Source organism: Ranitomeya variabilis, chromosome 1, assembly GCF_051348905.1.
Source record: "Ranitomeya variabilis isolate aRanVar5 chromosome 1, aRanVar5.hap1, whole genome shotgun sequence".
Taxonomy (NCBI): Eukaryota; Metazoa; Chordata; class Amphibia; order Anura; family Dendrobatidae; genus Ranitomeya; species Ranitomeya variabilis.
In genome coordinates, this window is record NC_135232.1 from 749,247,581 (window position 1) to 749,261,390 (window position 13,810).

The 13,810-nt window shown below is 46.8% G+C and overlaps 1 protein-coding gene and 1 long non-coding RNA gene across 2 annotated transcripts in view; one reads left to right on the plus strand and one right to left on the minus strand.

The window, feature by feature from the left end:
• Window positions 1-1,723: 1,723 nt before the first annotated feature.
• On the minus strand, window positions 1,724-7,543 carry LOC143782616 (uncharacterized). The gene is made up of 4 exons (XR_013217007.1): window positions 7,448-7,543; window positions 7,040-7,188; window positions 4,951-5,013; window positions 1,724-2,779 (listed from the first exon to the last, which is right to left on the minus strand). It is a non-coding gene; the product is annotated as an uncharacterized LOC143782616 (long non-coding RNA).
• Window positions 7,544-7,615: 72 nt separating this feature from the next.
• Window positions 7,616-13,810, plus strand: part of GAK (cyclin G associated kinase) — a 175,941-nt gene continuing 169,746 nt past the window's right edge. The window contains exon 1 of the mRNA XM_077270235.1: window positions 7,616-7,856. Coding sequence (XP_077126350.1) covers window positions 7,718-7,856 — 139 coding nt within the window. The 5' untranslated portion in view covers window positions 7,616-7,717. The remainder of the gene's footprint in view (window positions 7,857-13,810) is intronic.

Consider the following 13,810-nt stretch of genomic DNA (forward strand, 5'->3'; position numbering starts at 1 on the left):
CTTTTGACTGCCCTTTGCATTTCTATACATATATACACTTACCTTGTAATGTCTTCATATCCTGTTCCCTCCAGATCCCAGAATTCCAAGCTCTGGAAGTTTACTGACCTCCATATTGGGATACCCAAGTGATAGATGTCTCAATATGGAAACTGCTGGTGGTACCAGCCTCTTGTGAAGTACCACCAGCGGAACACCGTCGCACCACACACACGCACTGTATACGCTGTACGCACCACACACGCAAACACACAGTGTATGCCGTACGCACCACACATACACACACTGTATACGCCATATGCACCATACAAACACACACACTGTATATGGCGTACGCAGCCTCTTGAATGGTACCACCAGCGGAACACCGTCGCGAACATGCTGCCGCTGGGATCAGCCGAATGATTCACTGACTGCCGCCATCTTTGTACAGGAGGAGCGCATAGCACATGGGGTAGACAGATCAAAGAAGAGAGCACAGACGGGAGAACTCAGCACATGGAAAGAGACAGTGGATAGGTGGGTGAGCACATGGGAGAGGGGAGATTCTCAACGCTGCAACGCCTGCCCCTATTGTGACAATACCGACCTCCCTATGAGATAGCATCGGGCCTCCATCTAGTTTTTACATATTTGTCTATGGCTACCAGGTGCTGTTCCCCATCCCATATTTGACTGTGCTTCTCTGCATGTTTTTCATGTTTCCTCCTTATGCCTAAACCTTGATATTTTACATGGTTCATATATGTAGTTTTTATAATACTGTATTTTCTAATAAACTTGCTATTTTTTATTCTCTATTTCTGTTTGGTGGTTTGTGTTTTTCTGTACTCCACTGCTCTAATTTATTTTGTATTCAAATAAAGGGAGAACACAGCAAAATATTTTGGCCATGTCTCAGCCTGGTTACACATTCTGTGTTTTATGAGTTTTGTCATAGTCACCATTGTCATAGTCCCGGACAACCCCTTGTAGTGCACCTTCCCACCTACTTGTTTTGCATATAACTCTGCCCTTTTCTGGCTCTAGAAGACAGAGCTGTAGACAAATTAGAGGTGGTAGGAGATAGAGACAAACTGAGTAGGTGGGAAGGTGCCCCTTAAAGGGAATCTGCCAGGTAATTTTTGTATACCATACTAAGAGGGCTTAGGCAGCCCTTTCAGGATATGTAGCTTTTATTGCTATACGTTGCCCCGATGTGTTCCTGTAAGCCCTGGAAAATGTATAGTATCACACCGACCAGCCAAGCATATATAAAAAGGAAATTTCACCCCTTTCCTCGCCCATAATCCCGCACACCCCTCTGCATCGGGGTTACTGATTGGTTGCAGTCAGACTACCGTATTACGTGCCCAATGATCGCATCACAATCCTTGGACTGGCTCTCTGGACCCGACTACATGCTGTCATACTCAGGTCAGGAGCGCAGACGGCCAGTCTGAGGATTGTGATGCGACCATTGGGCACATAATACGGTAGTCTGACTGCAACCAATCAGTGATGCCGGAAATATTCATTTTGCATTTATATACGCTCGACTAGCTGGCACGCGACTATATATTTTCCGGGGCTTACAGAAACTGGTCGCTGCATTAATGCACCTGAAGGGCAGCGAGCAGCGTCAGAAGAAAGGGGACAAGGAGGAGAGTGCACACGGCTGCACACGCAGGGAAGTCAGCACTGTCAATCAGAATATACTAAGAAGAGGACAACAAGCAGTCATAGAATCCAAAAACAAGATTTTATTAAATACACACAAACACAATAATAGAATAACCAGACAAGCAGTGCCAAGAAAGGCTAAAAGATGACACAGGACGTCATCAACAACATGTTTAAAGCCCAAGGTACGGCAGTCCCTTAGTAGAATCATAAAGGTGACCATATAAAGTGCAATATGCATGAAATAGCAGCAGATGTAGTAACCCGTAGGTAAGTGAACCAGCTAGTCCCTCCTGACAGATAGTCACATATTGAGCCATAAAGTGGCTATAGAAATATGCAGGAAAAACAGCAGTAGCATGCACATCACCTTAGACCGATGGTAGATAAGCTCAGGGACCCCAATCCACCCCGACGCGCGTTTCGGTTGGTTACCTTCCTCAGGGGGCACATAAACAGATGTGGGCAAGAGGTAGTATATATACACACCCACCGCCAATGTGGTACGGCCCCGCGCCGTCCCGCTCCCTCCCATCCAAGCGTGCCGGGCAGCCAACGACCGGAAACACGTGGGGCCCCACGTGAACCGGAAGTACGTGCACGGCCGCTGAGGATGCGATGGAGCAAAGACAGAGCGGCGCACGCGCAATAAACAAAAAGTTAGAAGAGGCCATCTACACTAAGGGCAAAGAGAAGGGCGGCGGAGCAAGATAGAAAATACATACAAACATATGCATGGTACAAAAGCACGGAAGCAGGAGAAACTGAACAGGAGATACCTAGAGGCATACATTTAGTATATCAGTGTAAGAAAATGTATACAAAGGGACATCAACCCGATGTCAGGCACATATGCATATATAATTATACAAATATACAGGTATCGCCTGGGCAATAAATACAAATTGTGAAAGATGGAACCATATCGTACAAGTTAAACATAATTAAATATAATAACCCAGCAGATACATAAATTATACAACACAACACCCCAACAGATTATATAGCAAACTATGCTAGAATGGCATAAATAGCAGCAGTCCATCAATTTCAAGCTTCATAGTCTTCCTGAAGTCCAAATGAAAAGCACCAAACTAATTGTACCAATGTGAAAGACCTAAACAACAAAAAAAGAAGGTTAAAAACAAAATAAAAAACACACATGATGCGGATAGACAAGCCCTACACAGCTGCGCGGCGACTAAAGAAAGGGTGCATAACTAATATTTTCGTTTAGGCCCAATGGATGTACGGTTTCAAGAGACCATATCCATCGCGTCTCCAATTGGCCCAAACGTTTGAAGAGACTGCCACCACGAATATTGACATTAAGCATGTCAATACCGCGTACTCTAAATAATGAACTATCACTCTGATGGAAAGACCTGAAATGCCTCGGGATTGTTTTAAGGAGAGATACATCAACCTGAGTGGTGGCCGCCTCAATCCCCAGGACATGCTCCCTAACCCTCACTTTTAATTGCCTGGATGTCATCCCGATATATATAAGCCCACATGGGCATGTGGCAAAGTAAATAACATATCTGGAGGTGCACGTAATGCGCCTCCTGATAATGTAATTCCTTGTGCCACTAGAGTTGGTAAATGTGTCGCATCTGTCCACATTTGGGCAGGCGACACAACGGCCACATGGGGTACAACCTCCTAAAGGTGGGATATTATCCAAGAAAGTCCTTGGTCCTTGACCCACATAGTGACTGTTTGTAAGGTGGTCTCTAAGATTTCTCGCCCATCTGCAGGTTAATAGTGGTCTTTTGGGGAGAAATTTACAGATAATGGGGTCAGTCTGTAAAATAGGCCAGGCCCTAGTGAGAGCGACTCTAACTTGATCTGCCTGTGGATGATAGGTGGTGATAAATCTCGGTTGGTCATTTCCAGTTTTTGTTCCACTTTCCTGGGGTTTGTACAGAAGACGATTACGAGTCGAATATTTAGCCCTATGAGAGGCTTTTTTGATAATACGCCTGCTGTACCCCCGTTCGACAAAACGTGCCGATAATTCAACGGCCCGCTTTTCAAAGTCAACATCCGTTGAGCATATCCTCCGAAGACGGAGGAACTGACCGATGGGTATAGAGGAAATCATATGACGCGGATGACAAGACGAGGCATGCAACACCATATTCGTGGACGTCGCTTTCCGGTAAATGTCCGTGTGGACATTTCCCGCATCATCCTTGGCAACCAAAACATCCAAAAAATTAATCCTGAACCTATCCCACTCACAGGTAAGGCGAATATTAAGATCATTGCTGTTGAGATGACCGATGAGCTGCTCCAGGTCAACGGCCTCACCCTGCCAGACAAAAAGGATGTCATCAATGTACCGTATCCAAAAAGGGATACGGTCCATCGATGACAACCTGTCCGACAGGAAGAGGTCCCTCTCCCACAGCCCCAGGAACAGATTGGCATAGGCAGGCGCGAAGGCCGCGCCCATGGCTGTCCCCTGGAGCTGCAGGTAGAAGGACCCCTTGAACACAAAGAAATTGTGCGTGAGGGTGAACTCCAGTAGTCTCAGCAGAAGTCCCCTAAGGCCATTTGATAGTGTAGACATATCCAGAAAAAATTTAACTGCGGAAATACCGTCTTTATGTTTAATGCTGGTGTAGAGGGATTCAACATCTGCTGAGACCAGTAGAGATTCACCCCCAAAGTTGAGGCCATCAACCCTACGGAGCAGCTCACCGGTATCCTTGAGGTATGAGGGAAGAGCAGTGACCAGAGGCTGGAGGTGGAAGTCTATCCAAGAGTTGACATGCTCAAGGTAGTTTCCCCTCCCTGATACAATAGGTCGACCAGGTGGCGACTCCAGGTCCTTGTGTATCTTAGGAAGGAGGTAAAAAGTAGCTATCGTGGGATCGTTTATAAGAAGCGCAGAGGCTAGATCCTTGGTAATAATATCACCTGCTAAAGCCTCTTTGATGATAGATACTAATTGGCCAGAATAGGCACTTGATGGATTATACGTCAATTTTTTGTAGAAGGTAGAATTATTTAATTGACGGAATGCCTCCTTTTCATACATTCCCACCGGCCAGACAACAACATTCCCTCCCTTATCAGCAGGTTTTAATATTACATCAGGGAGGTTTTTTAAAAAATCAAGTCGCTCACGCTCGATTCTAGACAAGTTGTCTGACCTTGAGAATCTCGGAATTTGACACAGGTCCTGGGTCACCACCCGGACGAATAGATCGATGGAAGAACATGTGGACAGGGGGGGAAACTTAGTAGACCGAGAGCGAATAGAGGGAGGAATCTTACCCCCCTCGTGGACGTGTTCCACCGCCAACTCCTCCAGTATTCTTAACGTGGCCTGTTCTTCCTCTGTGGGAAAAAGCACATGACTCTCAGTATCATAGAAATGGCGTCTCAACAGCAACGATCTAGCGAAAAGATTCAAATCCTTCACCGTAGTGAACCTATCATACTCCGGAGTGGGTGAGAAAGAAAGACCCTTTCCAAGGAGAGATAAATCAGCGGAGGAGGGTGTACAGTGACTCAAATTAATTACCCGATTATTTTTACTCTCGGATTCCACCTGATGTTTATACTGTCTCCTATAGGGATGATAGGCATGGTCTCTCAAACGTGTAGATCCCGAGGAAACAGATAGATCGGATTGTCCACTCATCGAGGATAGAGAAGTATTGGAAGTAACCAGTAATAGGCTGGCTTTCCTCCAAAGGTATACCCTGTTTGCCTGATAGTCCTGAAGATCCCTATTATGTTTAGATAATTGATTATCTTGGATCCTTTTTGCCAGGGTATCCAACGATTTTTCCAAATCTAGATCAATTTGTTGCAATTTTTCTTTTGGACAATCAGTCTTAACAGTCTGCCGTACCTTGGGCTTTAAACATGTTGTTGATGACGTCCTGTGTCATCTTTTAGCCTTTCTTGGCACTGCTTGTCTGGTTATTCTATTATTGTGTTTGTGTGTATTTAATAAAATCTTGTTTTTGGATTCTATGACTGCTTGTTGTCCTCTTCTTAGTATACTCTGTTTTGCAGTTATCCTTCAGTCCATGCTTGGGTGTTGGGGACATATGCTTTGAACTATATGACCATGTATTTATATTTCTACACTCACCGGCCACTTTATTAGGTACACCTGTCCAACTTCTTGTTAACACTTAATTTCTAATCAGCCAATCACATGGCGGCAACTCAGTGCATTTAGGCATGTAGACATGGTCAAGACAATCTCCTGCAGTTCAAACCGAGCATCAGTATGGGGAAGAAAGGTGATTTGAGTGCCTTTGAACGTGGCATGGTTGTTGGTGCCAGAAGGGCTGGTCTGAGTATTTCAGAAACTGCTGATCTACTGGGATTTTCACGCACCACCATCTCTAGGGTTTACAGAGAATGGTCCGAAAAAGAAAAAAAATCCAGTGAGCGGCAGTTCTGTGGGCGGAAATGCCTTGTTGATGCCAGAGGTCAGAGGAGAATGGGCAGACTGGTTCGAGCTGATAGAAAGGCAACAGTGACTCAAATCACCACCCGTTACAACCAAGGTAGGCCTAAGAGCATCTCTGAACGCACAGTGCGTCGAACTTTGAGGCAGATGGGCTACAGCAGCAGAAGACCACACCGGGTACCACTCCTTTCAGCTAAGAACAGGAAACTGAGGCTACAATTTGTACAAGCTCATCGAAATTGGACAGTAGAAGATTGGAAAAACGTTGCTTGGTCTGATGAGTCTCGATTTCTGCTGCGACATTCGGATGGTAGGGTCAGAATTTGGCGTAAACAACATGAAAGCATGGATCCATCCTGCCTTGTATGGAGCATCTTTGGGATGTGCAGCCGACAAATCTGCGGCAACTGTGTGATGCCATCATGTCAATATGGACCAAAATCTCTGAGGAATGCTTCCAGCACCTTGTTGAATCTATGCCACGAAGAATTGAGGCAGTTCTGAAGGCAAAAGGGGGTCCAACCCGTTACTAGCATGGTGTACCTAATAAAGTGGCCGGTGAGTGTATATGGCCTTTACAGTGTGATTACTACTGTCCATCACCAACAATGCTCATTGGAATTTTGCTCTACACTGTCAGTCAGAAGCGGGGGAAGGGCCCTGATATGCATCACGGTGCGCCAAAGTCTTGGCCACGACAACGCTGCGCCGAATCCTCCTCATCTGTATAGGAATTGTTTTCTCAAGCGCTGTACCAGTAACAGGCCGGACTGCTATGGTTTGTATAGGGGCTAAGTCCCCTATAACACAGTGTAGCCCATGTAAAAACATTTTCGGGGACGGCCTGAATGACTAAATGAGCCCCAACGGTGTGCTCACAGTATATGTTCTCTACAGGAAGCTTTGGACAGGATGGAGTGTGAACATACCTACCCCATGTGCGTTCCTGATGGTTCACTCACGACCGATCCTGCGTAACGAGCCGGCCCCCTTCCTTGGACAGTGAGAGTTACAGCCCCCCAATGGCTCACATTGGGGTAAAAGTAGTCTTCGGTGGCCAAGGTGACTGGAACCCCAACTTGCTGCCAACCAACGACAGAGCATTATTCAGGGGGTGCCAAACACCATCATTTACCCTTAGTAAAAGCCATTTAGAAGGTGAATACTGGGGAGAGTCCCCCTAACTACATGGTGTCCCAGATCTAGGGCTCCAGACAGAGCCGCACTGCCCATCACTGGTGTGCACACACCCTTACCGAGCTCCTGTACCAGACCTGACCACTAGGGGGCGTGCAGACATTCCTGTATCTGGTACAGAGGACTACTATGTATGGTGCCTACCCTAGTTAGTATTGGTGACGGGGATTAACCCTTCAGCTTCCCCCTCACGAGCACTGCAGACATTGCCTAGTACACGTCATCACCAGGCAGCAGTCCAGAGATGCCTGGGAAAGTGGGAGGAAGTTTTCACGTCAGCGGTCGGTGACGTCACGCACGCGGAAGCAAGGCAGAGGCCGGAAGCGGGGCAGTGAGTGAGCCCGGCCACTGACATCTCTCTGTGGGGAGCCGGCCTGTGGCTGCCCGCTGCTGTGTGGCGTCTCCGCTGCGGCCATGTCTCTCCTGCAGTCCGCGCTAGACTTCCTGGCCGGGCCCGGCTCTGGAGCCGCTGGCAGGGACCAACATGATTTCGTGGGGCAGACAGTGGAGCTGGGGGAGATGAAGCTGCGGGTGAAGCGGGTGATCGCTGAGGGTGAGTGTGTGCACCTGCTGGGGGCCGCCGCTGAGTCACGGGCATTGTTCATGGGACCCTCACTGCTCTCTTCTTTTGGGGGTGGGAATAATGGACAGGTCCATGCTCGCCCTCCATGGAGCCCATATAGTGATGGCCTGATCTGCCTTTTCCTTAGTCATTCTGATGGATGCTAGTATTCTCTGTTATCAGCCATTCCAGGCTGGGTGAAGATGTCTAATCATTTCTCTCACTGCCATTTTCAGCATGTGTCGTGGTACCGTGTTGCGCTTTTCTAATGTTATGGATGTTGATCTGTGTAATATTACTATTATTTTTAGTACCATATAACCTGATAGGTCCACGGCTCTGCCGGAGGCCCACGCAGGTCCACGGCTCTGCCGGAGGCCCACGCAGGTCCACGGCTCTGCCGGAGGCCCACGCAGGTCCACGGCTCTGCCGGAGGCCCACGCAGGTCCACGGCTCTGCCGGAGGCCCACGCAGGTCCACGGCTCTGCCGGAGGCCCACGCAGGTCCACGGCTCTGCCGGAGGCCCACGCAGGTCCACGGCTCTGCCGGAGGCCCACGCAGGTCCACGGCTCTGCCGGAGGCCCACGCAGGTCCACGGCATCTTCCAGGAAACGTGTCCAGCATATGGCATTGGTCTGCTAGAGTGGAAGGCGTCTGTGCAGGCATGTATGGTGTCTGCTTGGTAATTGGGCCGCAGTGATGGACAACCTATTTTCCTATGGCCTTAGTAGAGAGGTGGACCCTCATATTGGGTAGAGCGGTGTGCTACTTGGAAGAGCAGATCTCGTTGTGGAGGCAAAATGATGTCCGTGCATGTAATGTTCTGTGCCCCAGCGGTGGTGACAATGGAGTGCCCTAGCAGTGGGAGCCTAGTGGCAATATAGATGAAAACCTATTTAATGGGATTGTCTCATGCCTCTTCTGCCTGTTTTGATAGCCATTCTCAGCCAGTCCTGAATATGTAACAGGGCCTTTGCACTACACCTGCTGGGTGTCGGATGCTCTCCTTCCAGGATCATTCCTCTTGGTGTTTAAGGTTGAGTTTGCATGTTGTGGTCACATCCTATCAAATGCTAACATTTGTGTTGTGCAATCCGCCCTAAGGGCTCACTCAGATGAGAGTATTGTACATGTCGGACGTTTGCAGCCCGTCTACAGATCGCAGACCTATGTTCAGAAGGCCATTTTCATATCGTCCATGAGAACAGTTTTTAGCATACAATAGTTTCTTCTGTATGGCAGATGACAATTGCTTATACAGGTCTTTGAATTACGCCATAAAAATCATACCCCCCCCCCCCCACATGCAGGGATGTGGAGTCAGTGTAAAATGGACATCCTAAAATATCTAATAAATTGGTATACTAGTTCAATGCAAGGTGTGCTGTACATGTTTTCATAATAATTTTGGAAAGTTCTGAAATGTCCTATAAAAATCTGTTCTGTTCTTGATCTAAGGATCTCGGCTTTTCGGTGACATGAATCTGTGCTGCACGTTATGTACATCCTCAGCAGTGAGGCAGTGCTGTGGGGTCAGAGTGGAGATGAATCTGTGCTGCACTTTATGTACATGCTCAGTAGTGAGGCGGTGCTGTGGGGTCAGAGTGGAGATGAATCTGTGCTGCACTTTATGTACATGCTCAGTAGTGAGGCAGTGCTGTGGGGTCAGAGTGGAGATGAATCTGTGCTGCACTTTATGTACATGCTCAGTAGTGAGGCAGTGCTGTGGGGTCAGAGTGGAGATGAATCTGTGCTGCACTTTATGTACAGGCTCAGTAGTGAGGCAGTGCTGTGGGGTCAGAGTGGAGATGAATCTGTGCTGCACTTTATGTACATCCACAGTAGTTAGGCAGTGCTGTGGGGTCAGAGTGGAGATGAATCTGTGCTGCACTTTATGTACATGCTCAGTAGTGAGGCAGTGCTGTGGGGTCAGAGTGGAGATGAATCTGTGCTGCACTTTATGTACAGGCTCAGTAGTGAGGCAGTGCTGTGGGGTCAGAGTGGAGATGAATCTGTGCTGCACTTTATGTACAGGCTCAGCAGTGAGGCAGTGCAGTGGGGTCAGAGTGGAGATGAATCTGTGCTGCACGTTATGTACATCCTCAGCAGTGAGGAAAGGCTGTGGGGTCAGAGTGGAGATGAATCTGTGCTGCACTTTATGTACAGGCTCAGTAGTGAGGCAGGGCTGTGGGGTCAGAGTGGAGATGAATCTGTGCTGCACTTTATGTACATGCTCAGTAGTGAGGCAGTGCTGTGGGGTCAGAGTGGAGATGAATCTGTGCTGCACTTTATGTACAGGCTCAGTAGTGAGGCAGTGCTGTGGGGTCAGAGTGGAGATGAATCTGTGCTGCACTTTATGTACAGGCTCAGCAGTGAGGCAGTGCAGTGGGGTCAGAGTGGAGATGAATCTGTGCTGCACGTTATGTACATCCTCAGCAGTGAGGAAAGGCTGTGGGGTCAGAGTGGAGATGAATCTGTGCTGCACTTTATGTACAGGCTCAGTAGTGAGGCAGGGCTGTGGGGTCAGAGTGGAGATGAATCTGTGCTGCACCTTATGTACAGGCTCAGTAGTGAGGCAGTGCTGTGGAGTCTGAGAAATTGAGGAGTCGGAGTTTTGAATTATCGTCTCCATAGCACTGGCTTCCCTTGGTTTACTGGATTTTTGTGCGTTTATATGAGTCTTAGGCCGGGGTCAGACCTAACGTATCAAAATACGGTCAGTTTTTTTACGGCCGAGATACGCAGAAAAGTTCCTGAACAGTGATCCGTATTCAATGCGAGGATGAAATTATTTTTTTTCCTCCAAAAATTATCCGTGTGTGATCCGTATGGCAGTCCTACGGTGAGATTTTCTCGCCGGCTTGCAAAATGGCCATAGAATGAATCCATGGGCTCAAATATTCGTGAAAAAAAAAAAAAATTATATATATATATACATATACACACATATACATACATATACACTCACCGGCCACTTTATTAGGTACACCATGCTAGTAACGGGTTGGACCCCCTTTTGCCTTCAGAACTGCCTCAATTCTTCGTGGCATAGATTCAACAAGGTGCTGGAAGCATTCCTCAGAGATTTTGGTCCATATTGACATGATGGCATCACACAGTTGCCGCAGATTTGTCGGCTGCACATCCCAAAGATGCTCCATACAAGGCAGGATGGATCCATGCTTTCATGTTGTTTACGCCAAATTCTGACCCTACCATCCGAATGTCGCAGCAGAAATCGAGACTCATCAGACCAAGCAACGTTTTTCCAATCTTCTACTGTCCAATTTCGATGAGCTTGTACAAATTGTAGCCTCAGTTTCCTGTTCTTAGCTGAAAGGAGTGGTACCCGGTGTGGTCTTCTGCTGCTGTAGCCCATCTGCCTCAAAGTTCGACGCACTGTGCGTTCAGAGATGCTCTTAGGCCTACCTTGGTTGTAACGGGTGGCGATTTGAGTCACTGTTGCCTTTCTATCAGCTCGAACCAGTCTGCCCATTCTCCTCTGACCTCTGGTATCAACAAGGCATTTCCGCCCACAGAACTGCCGCTCACTGGATTTTTTTTCTTTTTCGGACCATTCTCTGTAAACCCTAGAGATGGTTGTGCGTGAAAATCCCAGTAGATCAGCAGTTTCTGAAATACTCAGACCAGCCCTTCTGGCACCAACAACCATGCCACGTTCAAAGGCACTCAAATCACCTTTCTTCCCCATACTGATGCTCGGTTTGAACTGCAGGAGATTGTCTTGACCATGTCTACATGCCTAAATGCACTGAGTTGCCGCCATGTGATTGGCTGATTAGAAATTAAGTGTTAACAAGAAGTTGAACAGGTGTACCTAATAAAGTGGCCGGTGAGTATATATATATATATATATATATATATATATATATATATATATATATATATATATATATATATACACACACACACACACACACACACACACACACACACACACACACACACACACACACACACACACACACACACACACACACACACACCATTGCAGATCAAAAGTTTAGACACACCTTCACATTTAAAGATTTTTCTGTATTTTCATGACTATGAAAATTGTACATTCACACTGAAGGCATCAAAACTATGAATTAACACGTGGAATTATATACTTAACAAAAAAGTGTGAAAAAACTGAAATTATGTCTTATATTCTAGGTTCTTCAAAGTAGCCACCTTTTGCTTTGATGACTGCTTTGCACACTCTTGGCATTCTCTTGATGAGCTTCAAGAGGTAGTCACAAGGGATGGTTTTCACTTCACAGGTGTGCCCTGTCAAGTTCAATAAGTGGGATTTCTTGCCTTATAAATGGGGTTGGGACCATCAGTTGTGTTGTGCAGAAGTCTGGTGGATACACAGCTGATAGTCCTACTGAATAGACTGTTAGAATTTGTATTATGGCAAGAAAAAAGCAGCTAAGTAAAGAAAAACGAGTGGCCATCATTACTTTTAGAAATGAAGGTCAGTCAGTCTGAAAAATTGGGAAAACTTTGAAAGTGTCCCCAAGTGCAGTGGCAAAAACCATCAAGCGCTACAAAGAAACTGGCTCACATGAGGACCGCCCCAGGAAAGGAAGACCAAGAGTCACCTCTGCTTCAGAGGATAAGGTTATCCGAGTCACCAGCCTCAGAAATCGCAGGTTAACAGCAGCTCAGATTAGAGACCAGGTCAATGCCACACAGAGTTCTAGCAGCAGACACATCTTTACAACAACTGTTAAGAGGAGGCTTTGTGCAGCAGGCCTTCATGGTAAAATAGCTGCTAGGAAACCACTGCTAAGGACAGGCAACAAGCAGAAGAGACTTGTTTGGGCTAAAGAACACAAGGAATGGACATTAGACCAGTGGAAATCTGTGCTTTGGTCTGATGAGTCCAAATTTGAGATCTTTGGTTCCAACCACCGTGTCTTTTTGCGACGCAGAAAAGGTGAACGGATGGACTCTGCATGCCTGGTTCCCACCGAGAAGCATGACGGAGGAGGTGTGATGGTGTGGGGATGCTTTGCTGGTGACACTGTTGGGGATTTATTCAAAATTGAAGGCATACTGAACCAGCATGGCTACCACAGCATCTTGCAGCGGCATGCTATTTTATCCGGTTTGCGCTTAGTTGGACCATCATTTATTTTTCAACAGGACAATGACCCCAAACACCTCCAGGCTGTGTAAGGGCTATTTGACCAAGAAGGAGAGTGATGGGCTGCTACTCCAGATGACCTGGCCTCCACAGTCACCAGACCTGAACCCAATCGAGATGGTTTGGGATGAGCTGGACCGCAGAGTGAAGACAAAAGGGCCAACAAGTGCTAAGCATCTCTGGGAACTCCTTCAAGCTTGTTGGAAGACCATTCCCGGTGACTACCTCTGGAAGCTCATCAAGAGAATGCCAACAGTGTGCAAAGCAGTCATCAAAGCAAAAGGTGGCTACTTTGAAGAATCTAGAATATAAGACATATTTTCAGTTGTTTCAGACTTTTTTGTTAAGTATATACTTACACATATGTTAATTCAGAGTTTTGATGCCTTCAGTGTGAATGTACAATTTTCATAGTCATGAAAATACAGAAAAATCTTTAAATGAGAAGATATGTCCAAACTTTTGGTCTGTACTGTGTGTAAACCAAAACTGGGTGTGGAACATTCAGAGGAAAAGTGTAATAGAAACATGTCACCACTTCTGTATTTTTTTTTTTTTACCCTCTCCTGGTTTTGTCTTCTAAATACTAAGGTGAAAACTACTCACCAACTACTGACCGTGCACACATGGCCTAACAGTTTTCCTTCAGGATTGCCCTCTTAGCCCCATCATCTTCCCAACAACTCTGACCAGCTTCCTTGGTCTTGCTGAAGAAAAGCAACCTTAAAGCACGATGCTGCCACCACCATGATTGGCAGTGGGGATGGTGATTTCAAGGTGGTGTGCA